This window comes from Oryzias latipes, chromosome 2 (assembly GCF_053564925.1).
Source record: "Oryzias latipes strain Hd-rR chromosome 2, Olatipes_Hd-rR_3.1".
In the NCBI taxonomy this organism is placed as follows: Eukaryota; Metazoa; Chordata; class Actinopteri; order Beloniformes; family Adrianichthyidae; genus Oryzias; species Oryzias latipes.
The window spans coordinates 23,727,306-23,752,708 of record NC_136238.1 but is presented as its reverse complement, the minus strand read 5'-3'; the positions used below and the strand labels follow the sequence as shown (position 1 = coordinate 23,752,708).

General features: G+C 40.6%; 1 protein-coding gene and 1 long non-coding RNA gene across 5 annotated transcripts in view; one reads left to right on the top strand and one right to left on the bottom strand.

Annotated features, from left to right (window-relative positions):
• Positions 1–16,051, bottom strand: part of LOC144988595 (uncharacterized) — a 63,016-nt gene extending 46,965 nt beyond the window's left edge. The window contains exon 1 of the long non-coding RNA XR_013652520.1: positions 15,916–16,051. This is a non-coding gene — a long non-coding RNA (uncharacterized LOC144988595). The remainder of the gene's footprint in view (positions 1–15,915) is intronic.
• LOC105355244 (uncharacterized) lies at positions 1,749–23,696 on the top strand. Of its 4 annotated transcripts, none has more exons than XM_020709786.3 (2): positions 1,749–2,182; positions 20,226–23,696. In XM_020709786.3, exons 1-2 carry the CDS (start codon positions 2,038–2,040, stop codon positions 21,782–21,784), a joined length of 1,704 nt encoding a protein of 567 aa, XP_020565445.2. In that variant the 5' UTR covers positions 1,749–2,037; the 3' UTR covers positions 21,785–23,696. The 4 variants fall into 4 exon arrangements, with proteins under 4 accessions (XP_020565445.2, XP_078792886.1, XP_078792890.1 ...); XM_078936760.1 differs by having other exon boundaries at positions 1,750–2,182; positions 20,229–23,696; XM_078936764.1 differs by having other exon boundaries at positions 2,040–2,178; positions 20,229–23,696.
• Positions 23,697–25,403: the final 1,707 nt, after the last annotated feature.

The following is a 25,403-nucleotide window of genomic DNA, read 5'->3' as shown; positions in this document are numbered from 1 at the left end:
AAAGTTGTTTTCATAGTAAAACATTTCTTCATAAGCTACAGAATTATGGTATTCATGCATATGCCTTTAGTTTGTTTTATTTTTGATAAAACAATGTATGGCGTATGTCTCAACCATTCAGAAAGCAACAAGAAATTACATTTGCGCTGATCAATTTCCCATTTCCACGTGGATTATTACCGACATCTGTAGCTTGTCAGATGTAATTAAATGGATGGAAATAAAATGCCCCATCACAATGCGTAATGACGCACAATGGCTGATCTTACGCTCTTAGAAGATGTGGCAAATGGAAGAATTCAGAGTGAACGCATCTTTAGACAGCAAGAAGACTTGCTGGCAAACGAGGACGAGTGACACTGTGGCGATGGAGCGCTAGACGTTTTTTGCCTTGACTTTGATGTCCGACCATTTCTTTTTTATTTCGGCCACGGTCCGAGGTTGTGAGGCTACAGCATTTACGGCGTCTGCCACCGTTTGCCACTCACGTTGCTTTTTTGGCATTAGTAATGCCCACACTGTGCCCTCCAAACAACACTTTTATCCTCTTTTCCTCCTCGCCAACGATAACTTCTACTTCACATTGAGTGAAGTTACGTTTTTTTGATTTCCTCTCTGTGTTTGCCATGGTTTCGCAATCAATGAATATTAATTTGTGGGCGTTTCACGGACTATTTATGGGCAACTATGGGCGTGTCATGAAGCCGCAAAAGCTGCGCTACATTTAGAATTGATTGTGATTTATTAAGGGAAAGATGCGTAGGATGTGCGTGCGCACGGTTTTATAAATCCGAATATTTCTGTGCGTACGCACGTCCTATGTTTCATCCGTACGCCACTTCTGACGCAAATCCTACGCTAAGTTTTATAAATGAGGCCCCCGGGTGTTCAAAAATACTCCAGTCAGTGTGTTCAAAGCAGTCCTGAAGCTGGAAGAGTGCATCCTCAGGCCAGGTCGTGATGGTGTTGATGAGTGAGGATGAGCTCCTTCTCAGAAGTGTGTAAGCAGGGCTTAAGAGCAGAAGTTAAAAGACCCCTGAAAAGATGTGTGATTGTTTTCCAAACAGTTTTTTTTATTGAAAAAGTCTTTCAAGAATACACAGAAACAGGAAGAAGGTTTTAAGTCTTTGCAGAATGTCTGTGAAAAATGTTTGCATTTTTTTTCATTTTTCTTTTATGTTACATCTCAATAATATACTTTATACATTTGTTAATTAAATTTTACTGACATTGAAATAACTTATCTGTTTTTTCACTGTAATAAGAATATAAAAATTGTTGCTTGTCTTTTTTTATTAACTATATACTTAATGTTTATTTAAACTCTTAATTATTCTCTTAAGGAACTGTTTTTAAGGGTCTTTTTTCATTTCAATTTTCTTTTTTTCAGTTTTGTTTCTCTGTTCTTAAGTAATTTATTTATCCCTTACTGTAGTTTAGGAATACAATAAACAAATATCATAAAGTTTATTTAGTTTCTGATGTGTTTTGTCGTCAAATGAAATCTGAACTTTTTTTGGTCAAATCCTAACATTGTAATTAGATACAGTGTGATGACGTCACAACAGCAGTCATTTAGTTCACCCAAAACTGTATTTTTTTACCCCGCTTAAATTAAATTTTCTTTATTTTTTCCTGACTTCAAACTTTTTTTAAGAGATGGAAGCTTTTTGGACCATATTGATGTCCAGGTAAGAAGTTTGTACTCTACTTTTTCAAGAAAGTTTCTGCACGTGACCCGGAAGTAAACAGCACGTGGCGCTGGCAGTGTTAGCAGGCTAGCAGCGTTAGCTTGTGCTGAGAGGACGGAGGTGTTTTGTTGGGACGTTTGTGAGGTTTTTGGACAGAAAGGACGACACGTGGTTCGTGTGGGAACTCTCAGTATTTTCCAAAGTGTCGTAAATGAGTGAAGAAGTGTTGAACGGAAAGACAACGTGGATTGCTGTGATTGTGAGACTAGCAGATGATCGATCGGAGCTGCAGTGAAGAGGAGGGCGGTGTTTGTGGGAGTTGGAGCTGAAGATCGGAGCAGGAACCATGTCTTCAGAACCTCAGGAAGGTTCTGTCAGAGAACAACTTTCTGCTGCTGAAGGAACCATCGTCCAACACGAGGAGGAGCTCTGTCGTCAGCGCAGACTGCTGGATAGTAGCTGGAACCCGCAGCTTCAGCTACTCGTGGTTGGTATGTGACTAAAATTTCAAATTCATTGGATTGCCCTGATCGTCAAACCAATAAAAACGAACCCGAGGCGTTTTTTTTAAAAATGACGCTTTTACGCGTGGCGTTTTTCGCGTCGTGTGCACACTCACATTGGTGCCATTTGTTTAGTCACGAGGTGTTAAACGACTGCGAATATCGCGGGTGGCCTTTAAGGCCCGTACACACAGGGACGAATATTCGCCAGGCGATATACGCCAGCGTTTTTCAACACGTTTTTTGTGTTCACACCCAGGCGATTTTCGCTGACGATGAGCCGAGTGAAGATGCAATTTCATTCCCTGACATTAGATGGCGCTTAATGTAAAACAGAAATATTCCTGTACACAAGGTGGCGCTGCGCAACTTTACGCTTATTAAAGTCGCTTTTCACTCAGAAGAAGAGAGCAAGTATTTACGCGCTTGTCAGAATCATCAGTGATGAAAGTCTTCCGGGAATTCCCGGAAATCCGGGTTTTTGAGCAAACCGAACGTACTTTCCGGGAATTAAAGACCTGATCTCTACGGACAAATCGCTTTCCGGATTAAAAAATGGTCTGAAATCAGCTAATTTTAGCTTTATTTTCTGTATTTCTCCGCAGATCGCTTCCTCTATGGTCGTGGCCATCTCTCGTCTTCCCGGCCTAATTGACCAATGACGGGACGTTTTAGTTGCTTTCGGATGCGTCGACGGGTCTGATTGGCTCTGTCTGCACCACGTGGTCAGCGTGACTCGCTTCCCTAGAGACCAAAACTGGCGGACCCACGCTAAATTTTCACAAACACATCTGAAGAGTTTGCGATCAAATTTGTGTTAAAATAATGGCAGGCATCGTCATTATTGAGCGTGGTCACGACCTCAGTTGTGAGAAGACGATAAAAAACAAATTGAAGTGGTCTTGGTTGGAAAAAAAAGATTTTTAAGGTAGTGTAGGTCAAATACTTTTTTGTGTAAAATAATCTCAAAACCACATTTTGAAATAATTTCAATTTTAGTTTTGAGTTTCAGTTTTTATTTTGAATACATTTCTCTATCTAATTTATTTGTATTTCCTAATTACCATGATTTAGTTCAGTATAGTTGACATTAATTATAAGTATTTGATGGTTTGGACCCGCACTCCCTTAAAAAATAATGTTTACAATGTTTAGTTTAGTTTGTATGTTTGTTTTGATATTTCCCAGATTACTTAGTATTGGTGTTAAAGAATTGATGTATTATGTTATAGAATTATAGTTTAAAGCAGATCCCATATTTTGATGTAATTATAGTTTGAGAAAACAGTGCAAGTGGATGTTGTACATCAGTCATTTCTAAAGCAGAAATAATGTATAAATAACTGAGGTATTTTCATAGAATATAATAGTTACTGGTGTTCTTTTTGCCATTTGGGGCTTTGATGTTACTATATTTTAGCAATTGTATGTTTTGCAGCTTTAAGGAAAAGCGTAGATTGTAGGATTGTGTTACTTTGAGCAATTTTCCAAATTCTTTTTTAGGACCAGCAAGTCCTTAATGGAGAGTCAAACTAGGGGTTTGAATGACAAATCATGATGCTCCAATTAGTCTTAGTTTTTTGATAAAGAAGTGAATAACTAGTTGCCAGAATGCACCAGAATGCATGTAAGACCACGTATTTTTCCAAAATTTCGCTCTGTGCCCGCCATATCGCTCAAAGAAAAGTTCAGGGATTTTTTCCTTGCCTGACTTTCATCACTGATCATACAAAGAAAACATGAATATTTCAAGCACCAGTTGCTCCAACTGGTGCTTGGTTTGGGGATATTTTAGAATGTCCGTCATTATTTCTTCGCGGCTGTGTAGATGCAACTCGGCGTCTATCTTCTTCGCTGGTATGTGTGCTCAACAAGGCAGTTTTGTGTTTGAGCGCCCCCAAGTTGTGTTTTACTGCAACTTCAGAAGCTCCAGACACGTGTGCAAAAGCGCCATTCTCATTGGTCGAATAGATTAAAGATAGATGAAAAAAATAACGAACCCGAGGCGTTTTTTTTTTACGCTTTGACGCGTGGCGTTTTTTCGCGTCGGTGTGCACACTCTCATTGGTGCCCTTTGTTTAGTCACGAGGCGTTAAACGTCGGCGAAAATCGCGCGCGAAATTCGTCCCGGTGTGTACGGGCCTTTAGTTGTGTTGGCAGCCAATTATTTCCTTGTGCCGACACTCCTGTAAATGTCTGAAACCAGTCGTCTGCAGTGGGATTTTTGTGTATAATTCATGAACCGTTCCGGAAGGCAGAATGTTAAAATAGGGGTGGCTATATTTGCGGTTTCACAGATAATAAGCAGAAAATGCACATCAGTGGTCGTGGCTTGAAATGTCCTCTGCAGAATAGCCAGCATGTCGGTTCACCAGATGGATTAAGAGTCCCACGTGTTAAATCAAGTTTCAAGATTACGTTTTCGTTCTGTTTGGACATACCAATTCTCTTCTGGTACTTCATGAGAGGTTGTGCCTGTCTGTCACAAGAGTGTTCCAATAGGGATTTCGTGTGGGAATGTAATGATTAACTAAAGCAGGGGTCGGCAACCCAAAATGTTGAAAGAGCCAAATCGGACGAAAAAAACAAAAAAACAAATATCTCTGGAGCCGCAAAATATTAAAAGCCCATTTTAAGCCTTATAATAAGGCAACACATGCAATGTGTGTCTATATTAGCTATATTAGCCTACTATCAAAATGACTAAGTTGCTACAAATACATAATGAGCATTATTAACGATTAAATGTTTATTTGCCCTGCAGTGCATTCTGCGGAGAACGACGCGTCACGTGACTGCTCTGTTGTTCAAGTTCAACTTCATTACAATATCAATGAATTACGTTTCATTGCTTTGATAAAATTAAAGAAATTTAATAAAGAAATCAGATTTTTGATGTCATTTTTATTTTGAGGATTCGAACAAAAAAACAACAAAATGGAACGTGCGTGACGTGCCCCTCTGGGAACTAAACAGAGTGCAGTTAAACGCAGCCTGTGTTTATAAAAAAGAAAACAGCAGCCTTTTGGAAAGGTAAAAATCAAAAAATCAAATTAACCCAGTAAAGTTTGATTTCTGTGCAACTGCCAAGCAAGTCAGTGCACGGGTAACACGCAGCATCATCCTCTCCTTTCTCTGTACATCTCTGGCAAAGACAGTCAGCTTGGCTCTAATGACAGAACAGCTTCAAGCATTTGCGGCGCCTGTAGACTTTGATTCAGCTCGTTTAGGTGGCTTGTCACAGTAATTTCCACCAAAACGTGCAGCTTTTCCAGCCACTGAGTATCTTCCAGTTGCGGCTTGTTCAGGTCTTTGCTTTTCAGGAATGTTTTCACGTGTTCCAAACAGACGACAAAGTGACACAAAACGTCACCCCTACAGCCATCAGACTTTGTTGTGTAGCAGGAGATCAGAATATTCGCTTTCAACTTCATCAAGCTGTAGTGGTTGCCACTACAGATCAGTTTCAGTACATGACATAAAGATTGAAAACTTAGTTATTGTGTAAAACTTAGGTATCACAGTTTTGTGAAGGTTTTTAAAATAAATGCACAGGATTTCTTGGCATCGTCTTTCATTGTTTTTTGCTGGCTGTAGTTACATATCAAGATGTGTTTACTGTTTTGTTTATTCAGTTTATTTAGGGGCATTTATTGTTTCTCGCAGGAATTTTCAATATGCAATACAAAGTTCGTTTCTCCATCCTAAAATGGTTAATGAGGGGTTGAGTGATTCAAACAGCACTGCTCAAGGCCTGGGTGTGTAATGCACAGTCTGCCACTGCTAAAATATAAATGGGTGTGACAAAAATTTATAAGTTTACTTGTTTATTTGTACACATATCAAATTTAGACTTCAAGATTAGTGATGACCTCATCACCGCACTTTTTTTACCCCCTTTGTTTTAAGTTGTGCATATGGTGTGTGATTGGAACTATAATAAACACTTTAAACGCACTCATCTTTGCTGATAATTTCCTTTTTCTGCTAGTCCTGTGTTCAGACTTTCCTTCTTTCTTCCAGACTGTTCTCTCCTTTTCTCCCACCGCGCCTGTCACTCTCTCTCGTAGGCGCGCGCTCTCACTGTCTGCCTCTGCGCTGCAAGTGACACGCAGCTCCCTGTACAGTAACACAAACAGGCGTGCGCTTTCAGAAGCACACATCCTCATTCTACAACAGAAGTTTGTCTTGCAATGAAATACGACAAATTTACTGCTTTCTAATTATTGATTTCCATTGTATTTATTTCCATTACAAGCTGCGTGTGTTCTTAAGTAAGTGACACGGCCGCCCGCCGTGTTGTGGGGGTATTACTGTTCTCCTTCACTCTGTAACACCAAACATGAATGCGCGCTGTTAGATTTCCATGAATATCTACCTAACTACATGTTTTCTTTGGGAACTATTTTGTGCGGCGTAACGTTACGTGTCTGTATAAACAAAGACGGAGCCTCCTGCCCCGCGTTCTTCATGGGTGTCAGGCTTCACAGCTACCGGAAAGGTGACAGTGTCTGCAGTCTGTTTATTACTGGGCAATACATAATATTTTGAGAAGATGTCTGTACCAGTCAGTACAGGTAAAACTTGCGTGCAGCTCCAGAGCGGTCCACTGCAAAGGAATCAACACGCACCCCCAACACACGTGTGCGCACCTTCCTAATATTCCTACACAAGACGCTCCGTCCTCACACACAATCAATCTACAACACCTATAGTTAGTTCACAAGTTAGATATGTAGTTGTTAGTTGTTACTGTTATCTTTTGATAAAGAATAGTACGTTGTAGGCCTGCACGATATGAGGAAAACTCGCGATATGCGATATTAGAGATTAAAATTGCGATAACGATATAATTTGCGATATATAAACAAAATAACCAAATAACCATTCCCATTTTATTGCAACAATTAAAAACTTATACCCCAAATGACCCTCGTCGACATAGGTGACAAACATCTAACATAATGGGGCTCAATCTGATTGGTTAACAACGTGAATGCATCCTTCCGATTGGTCAAATGCATAAAGGGATTTATTTGATTCGTTAAATAGTTGTGGTTAAAGTCTTCACTTCCTTGTCCCGATTTAGCTTGTAAAGTCGCTCAGTTCTAACAAAAATACCAGCTAAAGCTCGTCTTTAGCGGTGTAGCTTTCCACAGAATCCGGTATCAGACTGTGGAACAAGTGAACAAAACAAAACGGCTGTTCATAAACTACATCTCCCATGATGCATTGGGTTGTGAGAGTGACAGCGCACAAGGAGATCTGTTGTTAAACGTCTTGAAACCAACGAACACACTTCAAACTGTGTTTAAATCTTCTAACTCAGTGGTTCCCAAACTTTTTCTGCAGGGCCCCCCTTTCTGACAATTAGAATATTTTCGAGCCCCCCCCCCCACACTGACACAAACGTACAAATCCTTTGTTTCTAAACTCCACCGCGCCTTATAACATGTGGTTAATGAGAAATCTTTCTCTGAACGGTAGAATTCTGTTATCTAAAGCTGAAGGAATCTCTAGATCAGGGTTCACCAACTTTTTTGAGACCGAGGGCTATTTCATGGGCACCAAGTGGTATGAAGGGCGCCACTAAAAACCTCCTAGCGCCCCCCCCCCCCCCCCCCCAAAAAAAAAACAACGCAATTTGAGGACTTCCTTTTGTGCCCTATTTTTATTTGCTCATTTAACACACAAAAACATGCATGAATTTTCTAGACTCGTATTACAGGGGGGGGTCAAACTCAGTTGCAGAGGGAGCCTAATTTCAAAACAGACTTTAGGTTGCAGCCGAACAAGATAAATATTTATTGAACACACTAAAGCTAAACTTTTAAACCTTTGTAACTTTAACTTAATTTTAACTTTTTAAATATAAATGTAAATAAAAACAGACAGGAATATTAATTCTCACATTAATGGATTACTCAACCACCTCAACCTATTCTCAAAATCTTTACATTACATGAATCATAAGAATGTCCAGAAATTGTGTAATTTATTTGATCTATTTAAACTTTTGTAATAGACCCTTACTTTTAGTGATTATTTTTTAAGTTATATTTGTTTACATATTTGGGTTTTCTTTGTCTACCTTTATCTCAGAATTGATATTGTTGTCATTGACAGACATGCCGTGGTTGTTTGTTGAATATTTGCTTCAATAAAAAAAAAGAAAAAGATTTTTTTTGGGTGCATTCCCTGCGGGCGCCACAAGGGGTGCTCGCGGGCGCACTGGCGCCCGCGGGCACAGGGTTGGTGACCCCTGCTCTAGATCTTTCTATGTGTCTCTGTCTTCAGAAATGCCAAAACACATCTGTAACCTATTAAACAAAACATTATTTGATTTTATTTGGAGGAAAAAATGTTATTACTTAAGCAAAATTTGTTTTGTGTAACACCAGAAAACATGGGGGCATGGATGTCTTAACCTTTGAAACTTTAAACAACTCTTTTAAAATAAAGTGGTTAAGTAATTTATAGAAAGAGGAAGACAATATCTTGAATGCATTTCCCAAATATATATTTGACACAATGGGAGGCATTAAATTCTTGCTAAAATGTAATTGTAAAATTGAAAAATTACCCACAAAACTTTCTAACTTTTACAAACAAGCCCTGCTGGCCTGGAAACTCCTTTATAAACATAATTTTTCTCCAACAACTTGTTTTATTTGGAATAACAGTAATGTACAATACAAGAATAAATCACTTTTTTCCTAGATGGTATGATAATGATATTGTTTTAATCAGACAACTTTTCAATTCTCATGGACATCTTCTGACGTATGAAGAATTTCTTTTAAAATTCGATATTCCTGTTCCACCCAGAGAATATGCAATAGTGTTAGATGCAGTTCCAACCAGTCTACTTCAACTGTTTAAAGGGATTTATAACACAAGTCAATTAAGAACCCAGAGAATTTTTTGGACAATGTGGATATTTGTGTTAATTCAGTTTCCAATAAACAAATAAGAAATCTTTTACATACCAAAACCTTACCTGCTGGGAAGTTTTATTGGGAATCCAAATTTGTGGACATAAACTGGACTTAAAGGCGAAGCTGCAGCGAGACTGAAGGAGAGCAGGAAGTTGTAGTCCTTAACGTTCAATGTATTTTTATTATGCCTCTCCCCCTAAGTATGATCTGTGATATTACATCTTTTATAATTATTTTAATGTTTTGTAATGTATGTAGCCTTTTTTTTAATCAGTTGGTATTTTAAATTATTTTAATTGATCAGTGAACTACAAAAAACCCATCAGGACACATGTCCCATAATGCATTGTTTTGTAGTCTGTATGGCAGCTTTCAGTCAGTTCAGTGCTAAATTTCCAGCTGCGTTCGCTCTGGTTGGGGTCTTGCTTCCGCCCCTTTCTGGTGATAATTTTGTGATGATTCACAGTTGATGTTGGAGCAAACACAAAAATATGTCTCACACCAGGTGATCTGTGCAGTGTTGCGTCCATCTGGGTGATCTCAAATTATTGTGCATCTTGGCTGCACCTATTTGGTGTTGCCAACATGAATTTCCATCCTCTAATGTTTACATACATTTAAGTATTTTTTGAAACTGTGAAATGACCGAAAGGTTACTACGGTAATCATTTGTTACTAAAAACTTTTTTTTATTCTAAATTTATGGTATTTTGTTTACTATTTGTACTGTCATGACAGCGATGGTGCTGTCAGTTTACTTTGTTGTTGCATCTTCAAAAGTGCAGAATAAAATGTGACACTGAATTTGAAACAGCACATTGTAATTTCTGCATCTATTATTAAAGTATTTATTCGTAATACAGTGGAAATTAGTAGATTTGGTTAGAATGTTGATTTACGGTATGCGCCCCTTGCGACGCTTTCTGGCTCCTCTCTCTCTGTCTGGGGTGGGTGGTGCCGGGCCTGGGGTGTCGGCGCCTCCGGGGGTGGGGCCCCTGGGCTGGGTGGCCCTGGCCCCTTTGCTGGGTCGGGGGGGGGCGGCTGTTTGACCACCGGGGGACAGTCTACCAGCTGTCCCCAACTTACCCCTTTCCTCATATAACCTCATATTAGGGTGAGGGGGTGGGGGGTTTAGCCTGCGATGCGCCTTGGGGGGGGCTACATGGCAGTGGCCCCCCCTCCTATGGTTGCTGTATGGAGTGGGCCCCCCCTCTTTCGGTTTTATTTGCACCTTAGACATGTAGGGTCCTTGGTAGGGGGGGTGCTTGGACATCACTGCAAGCAAGCAGCAGATGTCCTCCTGGCACCCTACCCGCCAATTTTAACCACACCTTAGACATTTAGGGCCCCTTGGTGGGGTGGGTGAGGGGACATCACTGTGAGTAATCAGGAGATGTCCCCTTAGTGCCCTACTCGCCAATTTTAACTGCACCCCCTTTAGTACACACAACCCTCCCCCTTCAATATATACATTCCAACATAAACACACACACATGCACACACACACCGTCTCAAACACACATACACGCACACACATTTTGCAAGGAAGGTGGGACCTGGGTCCATCTGTCCCCTACCCCTTCCCTGGTGGGGGGTGCGGGCCCCTTGGCGATGGCGGCCATGTCCCTTGGGTGCCGGCTCCCTGGGCCCGGCTGTGCTCTCTCCGCGCGGTGGGAGGGTTCATATTACACCTGAGCCGGGGGTGTTCGTGTCCCTGGGGGGTGGGTCCTGGTCCTTGCCCCTGAGCGCTGGGCCCCGCCAAACTTCCAACATGGCCGAACCTGGTCGGGCCATATTTATAACACCCCTTGTGGGCCGCCCTTTTTTCCCCGGGGTTCCCCCCTCCTGGGCGGGGGCGGCGGGCCCCTGCCTTGCTCCTCCCTGGACCAACCGTGGGCCGGGTGGGTGGCTGCCTGGAGTGCGGAGCGGGTCTCCCTTGGGGGGTCCTGGCTCGTACCTGGGGTTGGGGCGGGGGGATGACCGGAACTCCTGGGTGGTGGTGGGGTGCTCGTCTGGTGCTGTGGGCGTCCTTCTCCGGTGGGGCCCTGCGTTGGGCTCTTCCGGCGCGGCGGGGGGGCTGCTTTCCTGGCTGGGCTGGGGCGGCGCTCTCTTTCCCTCCGAGCCTCCCTGCTCTCTGGCTCTGGGGGCCTCGCGGCGGTCCTGCTGGCCCTGGCCTGGGTGGCGGTCTTGGTCGCCCAGGGGAGGGTTGTTCCCTGCCTGTTCCCGTGTGGCGTTGGGGGGATTCCGGCTGCCGCTGCTGCTGCGGCGGGGGTCTGGGGGTGGCTGGGCGCTCCTCCTCCTTCTTTTGACATTCCACCATCCATTTTAGAAGAACATAAACACTCACCTGAGCACAGGTGTTAGCTCACCTTTGCACTTATAGTTTGCATGATTGAATGAATGAAAGATTTCACACTAGTTGGTTTAAAGGCATAGGTATGCGTTCGTGAACACTATCTGTTTTGTGTACATGTTGACATGTGAACATTTTTTGCAGCTAGCAGGTGTGTTGATAGTATTTGAGTGTGTGTGAACAGGCCCCGCCCTTTTTGTACTACATTTGAACCGTACCGTAATGATAAACAACCAGTAAACCTGTCTGCTCTATGCTGCTTCATGTTCTTACCCCCCCCCCCCTCTCACTACCCCCCCCCCCCCCCCCCCCCCCCTGACATCCCTCCCTCTTCTTCCCTTCTTTCCTTTTCCGTCCGGTCCAACACCAAAGATTTTCAATCATGGTTGCAATGAATAAAGTTTGGCCTCAATTACAAAAGGGGTTTATTCAGTCATACCTTCGGTTTGTCTGAAGATTAATAACCCCTCTTGTTAAAGTAAAATATGTCCAACACAAGAGGCCCTCAGCTCTCATCTGCCTGCCTTGCTGTTGGACAGGACAAGTAGAAAAAAAATAAATTAAAAAAAAATAACGGACACTGTATTCCTGCAGGTCAGTGATATTGTTGCAAGTTGCTGCTTCCCTAAAAATGTCCCAATGAGTGGTCTCAAAGTAATCCTGCATTGCTGAACTGGTTTCTTGTGGCCAAATTCTGATTTCTTAATCAGTTAGACTTGATTATTTTGCAAGAAATCCAAGGAATCTGCAAAAATGTGCCTGCACTTTTACGCAAATAAATCACTATACTCCTTATGTGACATGTTCTGGACCTTGTCCGTGGTCAGGTGTCTAACCAGTCTCCTGAAATGCAGACTTTGTCCATTTCTCTAACCCAGGGGTCGGCAACCCATCGTTTCGGAGCCACATGTGGCTCTTTCATCCATCTGTTGTGGCTCCCTGTGACTTTGGAAAATAATGAGTATTTTATAATAATTAAATTTTATTTTAGTTTGTTCATTTTTCATGGCATTTCAAAGGCGCTGCTGGCTCCGCACGAAGCGCGAGCCACGTAAAAAACAGCTTCGTAATGAGCTCCTATTTATCGGGCGAGACCTGCAGAGCTGATAGCAGGGAGAAGCACGCGGGGCGGCTTCAATAAACACTCCGATCTTCTGCCGGGAACTTGACGTGCCGCGGGGCAGAGACCAACTCGCTGATGACAGACTGAGAGTTCGCGCCAGTGTTGCCAGATAAAGTCACAGTTTTCCTGCCCAAACGTCATCTGAAAACCGCCAGACCCAGCCAAAAACCGCCCAACACAAGTTTTGATTGTTTTTTTCCCGTACTGGACTGATAAAATGAAAAAAATTTCTAAATAAAAGATAGTTCAGACTAATAATAAAATGTGTACAATATTGAATATTTCTTCAGTGGAGCGCCTTCTTCCATTAATTTGCTTAACCCGCTCTATCCCCGCTATAACCTGCGTCCGGCTCTTTCATCCTTGTGCTGCGCTGGAGCGCCCCGACTACCGTATTTTGCGCTCTCTGCGTAGGACACACTGAGGAGCGCGGGGGAAACAACTCTCAGCTGCAGAGGATGTGAACAGGTGAACAGGTAGAGAGGAAAAGCAGGTAGAGAGGGGGGAGAGGGGCTTTGGATCTAACTCTGTCAGAGAGATGCAAACACGGGCGTCAGATTGAGACGCAGCTTTCCCTGCAGGAGTTGAAGCAGAGACTTTCCCTGGGAGGATTTTATGAACTCAAACATGGAAACATGATTACCAAGTAGAACTCTTCAAAATAATAAACCTGATCTCTCCACATTCTCAGTGTCTACCATGCATTGATCAACACATCGCTCCATGCAGCGATCAGACCAGAACCAGTAGCTCCTCCCAACGCGGCCGCGGTATCATCCTTTAAAGAACATAATGTGCATTTGCAGCGACGTATGCTTCAGACGATGTCCGATTGGCCAATCTACATGTCAATCAAGTCCCTTACTTCTCAGTGAGGATTTTGATTGGCTGGTGGATTTTAAAGAAGTACTTTTTTTTTAATCTTTTCTGGCCCGAGATCTACACTCATGTCATTGAAGGTCGACCGGTAGATCGCGATCGACGTAATGAGCACCTTTGAATAATATATACATGCATAATATATATAATGATGTCAAAACGGGTTGTGGCTCCGAGTGCTTTCTTTTTTATTAGGGGCGGTCCCAAATGGCTCTTTGAGTAAAAAAGGTTGCCGACCCCTGCTCTAACCATATTCTTCTATCTAAGCCAGAAAATCATATTGTCTGATTTTAAATAATTTATTTGTAAATTATGGTGGAAAATAAGTATTTGTTCAATATCAATAGTTAAACTCTATACTTTGTTATATACCCTTTGTTGGCAATGACAGCAAAAATGATTTGTAAGTCTTCACAAGGTTTTCACAAACTGTTGCTTGTATTTTAACCCATTCCTCCAGGCAGATCTCATCTAGAGCAGTGATGTTTTGGGGCTGTCGCTGGGCAACACAGACTTTCAACTCCCTCCAACCACTTTCTATAGATTTGAGATCTGGAGACTGGCTAGGCCACTCCAGGACCTTGAAAGGCTTCTTATGAAGCCAGTCCTTCGTTACCCAGACAGTGTTTGGGATTTCATCTTAGTTTTTGGTTTCATCTGATCATAAAACATTCTCACAATCTTCTTCTTGATAATCCAAATGCTTTCAAGCAAACTTTAGATTGGCCTGCCTAATAATTGCTTTCACAGTTGATTTCTTCACACCAAGCTGCTTACCTTTGCAGATTTAGTCTTCCCAGCCTGGTGCAGGTCTAAGTGTTGTTTTTGGTGTTCTTAGACAGCTGTTTGGTCTTGGCCTTAGTAGAGTTTGGAGTGTGACTGTTTGAGGTTGTGGACAGGTATCTTTTCTATTGATAATGAGTTCAAACAAGTGCCATTGAAACAGGTAATGAGTGGAGGAGAGAAGATACTCTTACAGAAGAAGTTACAGATCTGTGAGAGCCAGAAATCCTTCTTGTTTGTAGGTGCTGTAGGAAAGAAATCGTCCGCTTTTCAGTTCTTTCCATCCATGCGTGTTCGATAGACGAGAGTGGTAAAGCAAACAAGGATTCAACCGGTTTAAAAATACACAGAGTTTATTTCCCTGACAATAGTTCTAAAGCACAGTTTAAAACATTAATGCAGATATATCTGGATTCTCAAGTAAAGATCTACTGACGCACAAGTTACATGCAAATTACTCGTAGATTTTCCTAAGAACAATGGAAAACTTTAAAACCAGTCTTTTTAAGATGTGTTTGAATCTCCGCCTTCCGGAAAGATCATGGTCGCTGGATCTCCGCCCCTGGTCGCTCTGATTCGTCAGCTGATAGCCTGCCTGCTTCCTCTGGCCAATAGCTGACGATTGCCAACTTCAGGTCCGCTCCACCTCTCGGGGGCCCGTTTGACCGGCGCACACGGTCCAATGATCAGAAGAGTCCCCATCTGGTCAGAGTAAATCATTACTGGACAACTCAAGGTTCCTTTACCGGTATCCAGAGCAAAGATCAGCTCCAACCTCCACATGAGAACACAAATCTTCACACTTTCCCAGGGGAAGAATCTTCAACCCAGATGGTACGGATATAGTCCATGGCATATTTATTGCACCCATGGAAAACACCTAACTTTGCAAAAAGAACATCCTATTTCTTCACAGGATGCTGCAACCATAAAGCAAAAAAGGAATGTCACACGACCATAAATCTGGATAGTTCAAAATAAGTTCACTTCACACTAAGGATAAAGCTGTAACATAATAAAGAATAAGATATTAAAACATACATTTTCTACATTGCCCAAAAACTTATTTTCTACCATAATTTACAAATAAATTCTTTAAAAATCAGACAGTGTGATTTTCTGGATTTTTTTCTCCTTTTGTCTCTCATAGTTGAGATTTACCTACAACAAGGAAAATAAGTATTGAACATGTCAACATTTCTCAAAAAACATATTTCTAATCGAGCTATTGACTCGAAATTTTCACCAGATGTCGGCATCAACCCAAGTAATGCACACATAGAGAGAAATCCAAACATTTATGTCCATAAATGAAGTTATGTGTAATAAAGTGAAATGGCACAGGAAATAAGTATTGAACACGCTTACTGAAATTTATTTAATACTTAGTGCAAAAACCTTTGTTGGTGATTACAGCCTCAAGACGCCTCCTGTATGGAGAAACCAGTGGAATACATTGCTCAGGTGTGATTTTGGCCCATTCATCCACACAAACTGCCTTCAAATCTTTAAGGTTCCAGCGGTCTCTTCTGTGAACCCGGATCTACAGTTCTTTCCAAAGATTTTCAATTGGATTCAAGTCTGGTGATTGACTGGGCCATTCTAGCAGCTTTATTTTCTTTTTCTTCAACCAGTTGAGTGTTACCTTGGCTGTGTGCTTGGGAACGTTGTCTTGCTGAAAGATCCACCCTCTTTTCATCTTCAGCAGCCTGGCAGATGACAGCAGATTCTGATCAAGAATGTCTCCATACTTTTCTCCAGTCATTATTCCTTCAATGATATGAAGTCTACCAGTACCACATGCTGAAAAACAGCCCCACTCCATGATGCTCCCACCTCCAAACTTGACTGTTGGTATGGTGATGGGGGTGATGTGCGGTGCCATTTTTCCTCCAAACATGTTGTGTCTTATGACATCCGAAGAGTTCAATTTTGTTCTCATCTCACCAGAGTATCTTCTCCCAGATTGTCATGGGTTTATCCAAATGTTGTGTCGCAAACTCCAAATGAGCTTCAACATGCTTCTTCTTCAAAAATGGTGCGCGTGCATGGAGGCCATGGCGGTTGAGTGCATTACTTATTGTTTTCTTTGAAACAACGGTACCTGCTGATTCCAGGTCTTTCTGAAGCTCTCCACGAGTGGTCCTGGGCTGTTGGAGAACCCTTCTGATGATTGTTCTGACTCCTCTGTCTGAAATCTTGCGAGGAGCACCTGGCCGTGGCAGGTTTATGGTAATGCCGTGTTCTTTCCACTTCCAGATGATGGCTACAATGGTACTCACTGGAACTTTCAGAAGTTTAGAAATGCGCCTGTAACCAATGCCTTCAGTGTGTTTTGCAACAATAAGGTTTCGTAGGTCTTTGGACAGCTCTTTGCTTTTACCCACCGTGCAATGCTTCTTGTCTAACACCTTGCTGGTGAGAAACCTTTTTAAAAGGCATCAATCAGGACTATACCAGCTGATATTACTTTGCACTAATAGGGGGCAGGTTAACCTTCTGAATACTGACAAACTCCAGCTGCTTTCTTGGCTTGCCAGACCTTTTTACCCCTCCTTTTCTTCATGTGTTCAATACTTATTCCCTGTGCCATTTCACTTTATTACACATAACTTCATGTATGGACATAAATGTTTGGATTTCTTTTTATGTGTGCATTACTTGGGTTGATGCCGACATCTGGTGAAAATTTCATGTCAATAGCTCGATTAGAAATATGTTTTTTGAGAGAAATGTTGACGTATTCAATACTTATTTTCCCCGCTGTATGATGAAAATTACTTGCCTCTCATATTTTTAAGTGGGAGAACTTGCACAAATGGTGGCTGACTAAATACATTTTATCCGACTGTATTTCAATCATATCTGTCAATGTAAAGACTCTATTTCCATTGCCAAAGCTACATACCAGTCTCAATCAATAAACACAACTGAAGGAAATCCCAAGGCTGTCTATTCCTTCCTCTCACGGATATCTGCACCCCTGAGCCCACTCCCGACTTGAACTCCTCCAACTTCTGTGACATCATGGCATCATTCTTCTCCTCAAAAATTGAACATATTCCCCAGCAGCTCAAGTCAACTCCAGGCCCAAATTTCTGCTTCCTCAGCTTTACTTAACCTGCATCAGTCATTTACAACATTCACCCTACAAACGGTGGAACAAACCTTTAACTTTATTAATAAATCAAATGCATCATCCTGCCAACTTGAGTTGTTCCTACTGCCCTGGTTAAGTCTGGTGGTCCCTCTCTTTCACCTCTCATAACCAATATTTCCTTCTTCTCCTTTGGAATTGTTCCCCTTACTTTAAAATAAGTTTCTGTCACTCCTATTTTCAAAAAGCCTGGCTCAGATCCCACCAACCTACATAATTTTTATCACATCTCAAATCTCCCATTCATCTATAAAATTCTTGAAAAAAATGTTGCCGCTCAACTCCATACGCACGTTGGCTCCAATAATCTATACAAACAATTCCGGTCTGGCTTCCATCCTCTACACCAGTGATTTTCAACCTTTTTTTTTAGCCACGGCACACTTCAACCTTGACAAAAAAAAACACGGCACACTGGCATTCAAAAAAAAAAAAAAAAGAGAAACTCTGTCTGTATTGATCTACAGTCCCTCCATGATCTCACTTGCATTTTTGTGATAATTTTGGCAGAAAAAGCTGGAAGCTGCTGCTGTTTTATTTTTAAGATGTAATAAAAGTTAAGTTAAAATATTTAAAAACTGATTTGTGGTCATTGTGGTTTCACGACGTTAAGAGGAGTGCACCCAGACGCTGTCACCCAATGCATCATGGGAGATGTAGTTCAATAATCCATCGAGCGCAGACATACTAGCGTCTCTGAGCTTCATTGTTTTGTTCACTTGTTCCACAGTGTGACACCGGATTCTGTGGAAAGCTACACCGCTAAAGACGAGCTTTTGCTGGTATTTTTCTTAGAACTGAGCAACGTTTTCAGCAGAATTTAGAACAAGGAAGTAAAGACTTTAACCACTTCTGATTGGTCAGACTGATGACATGTGTTTAAGAATCCAAGAATGATTGGTGGAGACAGTTAAAGGGTGGGACTTTTCCTAACAGCTGAAGCTGCGGCTAAATCGCGGTACTGTCATTCTTATCAAAATGTATTTCATAGAATCAAATAAACACAAAGACAAAGTATTTTATGATCTTTCATATTCCTAATTTCATAGTGTTTTATCAGGGCCTGTAAGGATGAACAAAGAAACTGTTATCCTGGAGATGGAAAATGTTGTTAAATCAGTTAATGAGGGCAATTTCCCACAGCACACTTGACCATGTGCCGCGGCACACTGGTTGAAAAACACTGCTCTACACAACAATGAAACGGCCCTCCTAAAAATGAATAACGATTTCCTAAGAGCTGCTGACACTGGTCCAATATCCATCTTCCTCTTACTAGATTTGAGTTCAGCTGTTGACAACATCTCACATGCTATCCTTCGGTACCGACTCTCAGCCATTGGAATCACAAACTCCCACCTGCGCTGGTTCCAATCATATCTCTAAGACGGCACTAACGCCATTTGTATTAACAATTTTTTCCCCCCTGTTGATTCTGTCACTGCAGGGCTCTGTCCTCGGTCCCCTGTTATTTCTGATCTACCTCCTTCCCCTCGGACCAATTCTATCGCCAAAAACCAGATTCAATTCCATTGCTACTCAGATGGCACTCAGCTCTACATTTCCGCCAAACCTGACTCCCCTCTCCCTCCTACTTCCTCCACCAATTGTCTCTTAGCAATAAAACCTTGGTTAACTATGAATTTTTTCAAACCTTAGTGATAAAACTGAACTTATTTTGATTGGTAAAAAGTCCACCCTCAACAAACTTCATATCATATCTATCCCCTTTAGCAATTCCTCCATCCTCCCCTCTCATCGGTTTTTCATGCAGCATCTTACTTTATAACATCTTTTTTCACTACCAGCTACTGGTGGAGCTCATCTGACAATGCTGGCATCCTCCAGTCACATAAAGTAATTGTTTGATCATTTAATATAGTAAAAGATTTGAAAAACATATGAAAGACTCACCTTCTGAAACTGGTATGTTTGGGTAGCCAATAAGCTACTGGATATTGGGATAGATGTCCCAACTCCCCTCCACTTTACTGAGGTGTCGCCGATTTTATTTGTACAGGTTTTAGAGACGAAACCGCAAAAAATAAAAAGCGCGACTCAAAAAGACGATTTCAGAATAAAAGTCCAACTCAAAAGGAGGATTCCAGAATGGTGAGAAAACAAATCGGCAGCTCAGAAATATGATTGTGTTTTGGGTTAAATCTTCTGGTTGCAATTTTTAGGTTTTGGTTCTCAATCAATGCATTTTGATTTACGGATTTGGGGTTTTGATTCGCGGTCTTACAGTTTTTATGCGCAAAACATCAGACACTAAATTGATAGCATACATCAGCTTCTTTTTGAGAAAGATCAGAGACAGAACACCATCAGGTTGATGTTTACAAATATTGGGTCTTGCTAAGTTTAAATTTTGAAAGTGCAGTATTCATCTTTGCCTACATAACAACAGCAACTGCTTTTTAACATTTCAAAAATAGACTGTTCCTACTTTTTTGTTAAAGGTTATATTGGGAGCACTGGATGGGTGGAGAGAGGAATCTGGTTAGGGAGGGGTGCCAATCTTTTGTGATTCTCCTGTGTTTTCTGTTTTAAATATTTTTTTTAGATTTTATGGCTATTTTATAAGTTTATGAGTTTCTTCTATTCACCGAAGACTAAAAGACCAAAATCAGTTCTTGAAGTCTTAACTTGAAATGACATCTAAGCAGAGACATTTTTAAAAATATTTTAAAATGTGGAAATTCTCACTGCAATGTTTTTGATTTTTTATTGCTTTTTGACAAAATGTAAACTCCTTTGAAAGTATAAGAGGGCTCCTTTCTGTGTTTGTGTCCAAGCAGTTCTCCCCCAGCACTATATGACTGAAGAGGATTTCTGTAACCAGCAGAGGAATTTCAAATTGCCACAGGATGAACCTGAACCACTACAGATTAAAGAGGAACAGGAGGAACTAGAACCGCCAATGATTAAAGAGGAACAGGAGGAACCAGAACTACCACAAATTAAAGAGGAACAGGAGGAACCAGAACCTCCACAGATCAAAGAGAGGCAGGAGGAACCAGAACCACCACAGATTAAAGAGGAAGAGGAGGAACCAGAACTACAACAGATCAAAGAGACCAAAGACAAGCTCTACATTAGTCAGAATGAAGAGCAGCTTGATCTGAAGCAGGAGACTGATACCTTGATGGAGATTCCTTCTTATGAGGAAGATGAGAGCAGTGAAGTAGATCTAAACAATCTACCTTGCTTTAATGTTACTGTTAGTCAGGATGAAAAAACTACTTCAATTACAGATGAAGAGATAGACGCACAGAACAGACAGCAGAGGACCCCAAGTTTCGGTTACTTGTCTCAGTTTAGACTTCATATGAGAATCCATAAAAAGGGGAAGTCTTTGTCTTGTAAAGAATGTACTAAAAGTTTTAGTGAAATAAGTTATCTCAATTCACACATGAGAACTCACACAGGAGATAAGCCTTTTTCTTGTAATGAATGTGATAAACGTTTTAGTTATGCATCTCGTCTCAAAAGTCACATGAAAATTCATACAGGAGAAAAGCCTTTTTCTTGCAAAGAATGTGATACAAGTTTCAGACGAAAGACCCATCTTAATTCACACATGAGAACTCACACAGGAGAAAAACCTTTTTCTTGTAAAGAATGTGATAAAAGTTTCAGACAAATAGCCCATCTCAATTTACACATGAGATCTCACACGGGAGAGAAGCATTTTTCTTGTAAAAAATGTGAGAAAAGTTTTAGGCATGTATCTCATCTCAAAAGTCACATGAAAACTCACACAGGAGAAAAGCAGTTTTCTTGCAAAGAATGTCAAACAAGTTTTAGTTGGTTATCTAGTCTCAAAAGTCACATGAGAACTCACACTGGAGAAAAGCCTTTCTCTTGTAAACTATGCGGTACAAATTTTAGTCGATTATATACCCTCCAAGGTCACATGAGAATTCATACAGGAGAAAAGCCTTTCTCTTGTAAACTATGTGATACAAGTTTCAGTCGGTTATCTACTCTCAAAAATCACATGAGAATTCATACAGGAGATAAGCCTTTTTCTTGTAATGATTGTGATAAAAGTTTCAGGCAAATGGGCCATCTCAATATACACATGAAAACTCACACAGGAGAGAAGCCTTTTCCTTGTAATAAATGTGAAAGAGCTTTTAGTTATCCATCTCATCTCAAAAATCACATGAGAACTCACACAGGAGAAAAGCCTTTTTCTTGCAAAGAATGTGATAAAAGTTTTAGTTGTTTATTTAGTCTCAAAAGACACATCAGAACTCACACAGGAGAAAAGCCTTTCTCTTGTAACAAATGTAACAAAGGTTTCAGTGATTTATCTAATTTTAAAAAGCACATAAAAACTCACACATGAGATAAACCCTTTTCTGTGTAAAGGATTTTGTTTAAACTCTTTACCTTGGCAAGATGGGAAAACTTAGCAGAGAACTCCAGCAGTAAAAGACATTAGCGCCCAAGATAAAAAGAGGGAAATATGATGAAAAAGTATCACTTTTCTTTTGTCAAAAATAAACTGGAATTTATACATAACTTCCACAGATATATTAAAAACATTTTTTTGATGATTTTATTGTTTCTTTGAAAAAAAAAGATCCAAAGTTCATGAAATTCATTCTTTTAGATGTACCTGTAAATAGTAAAATGTTGTTTTGAATCATAATTCTACGTATACACTGACCTTGGCAACTGTCTAGTGTGGCCGGTTTGCTTGTAGAGCCTGAAAACGCACTTAAACCTGCGTAGCAACACTTTGGTTGACAGGCTTTCACATAGACTTTTCATTGAAAGTGGAATTTCAGGTAACTGCAATGACACTGAAGAAACTGGTTGTCTAAATAGGACTGTAAATAGGAAAGTCTAGGTTTGTACCCACAGCTTCCTGCACACAGAAACGAATTAATAATGACTCAGAGACAGGTTCTTATCTTTTGAAGTTTACTCTGTACAAGCAGCACAAATCAGGATGTATGAAGGGTTACAGACAAAATGAACAGAATGCATTCAAAGTCCGCACACCGAGATGCAGGAAGATGGGCTTGGTATATAAACCCTGAATTTGCGTATTCAGAAGGTGGTCCGATGGACAAAGATGTGAAAATCACACCCACAAGTTGTTACAGGCGAGGTGCTCCAAGGTCAAGATGCTTCAACCCTCATATATCTCTGAGGCTCTCACGGTCGTTTAGCAGAGCACACACACCAGCACACACAAAAGGAAAAGGGAGGATGGAAGAATTCTGTGACAAAATAGTTTTGTTGTGCTGTCTTCAAATGTAATATAATTTTGAGATGATAATATGTGCTTAATGAATTATGTTTGAACCATTAGTGTAGTAAAAAGTTAAAAAGGGAGTTTCTAACTATTCTTAACAGACACCAAGTCATAAATCGAAATACAGCTGTAAAAGAAAAAGTCTGGAATAAGATATGTGTTTTGACATTTCTCATCAAACCTCTTCAAACTGCAGGTACATGAGCAGGTATGGGATAGCAATTGGTGTGACACCATACGCTAAAAGTTTTTGATATTTTTTTTTATTTGATTTCAAATGGTTTATTTCAAGCAATCAAAGCAAGACTAATTCACAAAACAATACAACCAGCAGTTTTACACTCATACAGACATAAATAACTTGGGATGATTTGTCAAGTGCGCTCAAGAATGCCCGTTAAGCGCATTCTTGAATGTGCCCCCATCCTTGGTGTACATAGCATAAGAGTTAAATCTTCCTCTCTTGAATGGCTTTTATCATATTAAAGTTACCGTTTCCTTTTCTACTTGCATTGTTTGTTGATTTGATTTTAAAAGAAATTTTGCTAAATATAAATCAAAAGGCAATGTTCATTTTTGTTGTTGTGGGTTGATTTAGATTGGTATATTTTTTTGTGATATAATTTGGTTTAAAGTTGCTCAGTTGACCATTGAGACGATGTGTAAGTTGTTTTGTCTCTGTTTTACCATGACAACACTAGAAATGTTGTGTATACGTCACTAACACTTTTTTGTGATAAGTGAATGTTTCATTTTATTGTTTTAAACTTAAAGTGACTGCATTTCATACTTTGAAATGTTGAGTCCTGTGACCAAATAACTATTTTGTAACAAAAAAATGTGAAAAAAAGGTTGTAATAAGAAGTCAGAAAAAGAAATAGACTGGTCTTCTTGTGATTCATGTTTTCTAGTAGACATTAGAACTGTTCCTCTGTTCTATTTGGTTCTCTGTCCTAGTCTTTACTTCGAAGAATAAAGTGGACATGAACATCAATCAGAAGTGTGGAGTCTTTCCCACAGTGTAAGATTCTGCTGTTTGTTGGTACCCCGCAGGATCCAAAGCTGGACCCCTCAAGTCCAGTTCTGACTGCTGAACTCGATCAGATCATAGGTAGGTTCCAACTTAATTACTTTTATTAACTTTTCTAGGGACCCGTGTATAGGTTTTGTGGTAGGTGTTGCGGCGATCACTAGTAGAACAGGCTTTGATTGACATTTGACAACAAACCAGAAGAGTGTTTAGTTCAGGGACGGACCGAAGAGTTCTTTAAATTGATTTTGAGATTTATTTATTTAATATTCTTTTGCATTTTAATGTATTCACACTACAAGTCTAAATAGCGTATACAACTTCGAATTTTTCCATTCATATCTGCGGGCTGATGTGGGCTCAGGTAGGGATGGGTACCAATCCCCGGTATTGTACGAGGCCCGGGGCCACATTCTTCAAGCCCGCAGTATCGTTAAGAACTGACCTGAACGGTTCTGCCATCGGTACTGGAGAAGTCGCTTTATTTTGTGTCCCACAAAATATAAACGTTATGTACCCTATTTAACTCATCAAGTCAGTCAATTTTCCTTTAACTAATGATGAAATTAATTTCGCTGAACAGGAGAGGTCTGTCTGGCTATTTGTGTGCACGGGGGCGGGGCTACTCAGACGGTACGCGCCGACACGCAAGGCAGCGCACACACAGTCTGTAGTGATCTCGTAGGGGACACGTGAGCGCCCCCCCGAAAAAAATCCTTTTATCTCCCTGTTTCTATCATCTCTCTCTGACAGTAGTTCTAGAGAACAGATTAAACATTAATGCAGATATATCTGTATTCTCAAGTAAAGATCTACTGACACACAAGTTACATGCGAATTACTTGTAGATTTTCCTAAGAACAATGGAAAAGTTTGAAAACAGTCTTTTTAAGATGTGTTTGAATCTCCGCCTTCCGGAAAGTTCATGGCCGCTGATCCTCCGCCCCTGGTTGCTCTGATTCGTCAGCTGATAGCCCGCCTGCTTCCTCTGGCCAATAGCTGAAAGTTGCCAACTTCAGATCCGCTCCGCCTCTCGGGGGCCCGTTTTACCGGCGCACACAGTCCGATGATCAAAAGAGTCCCCATCTGGTCAGAGTAAATCATTCCTGGACAACCCCAGGTTCCTTTTACCGGCATCCAGAGCAAAGGTCAGCTCCAACCTCCTCATGAGAACACGAATCTTCACACTTTCCCAGGGGAAGAACCTTCAACCCAGATGGTACGGATGTAGTCCATGGCATATTTATTGCACCTATGGAAAACTCCTAACTTTGCACAAAGAACATCCTATTTCTTCACAGGATGCTGCAACCATAAAGCAAAAAAGGAGTCACACGACCATAAATCTGGATAGTTCAAAATAAGTTCACTTCACACTAAAGATAAAGCTGTAACATAATAAAGAATAAGATATTAAAACATACATTTTCTACAACGCTCATAAAGAATAAAAATAAATTGTTTCAATAATTAAATAAATATCCTGTCTGGTACATTCCCATGTATAGAGTAAAATGTTTTGTTAAAAAAACAATGTTGTTACAAAATAAGGAAATAAAACACTTTATGTTCTTAATTGGTTATTTATTTATTTTTCATCCTCATAAAGTATCGATAAGAGTATCGTTAAAATACCGGATCGATAAGCAATATCGATAACAGTAGTAGTAC

What these genes read in the sequence shown, in the direction of transcription:
- LOC105355244 (XM_020709786.3), top strand. Translation starts at nt 2,038, where the DNA reads ATGTCTTCAGAACCTCAGGAAGGTTCTGTCAGAGAACAACTTTCTGCT. An exon ending in GCTTCAGCTACTCGTGGTTG is followed by an intron (nt 2,183 to 20,225) that starts GTATGTGACTAA and finishes TTTGTGTCCAAG; the next exon opens with CAGTTCTCCCCCAGCACTAT.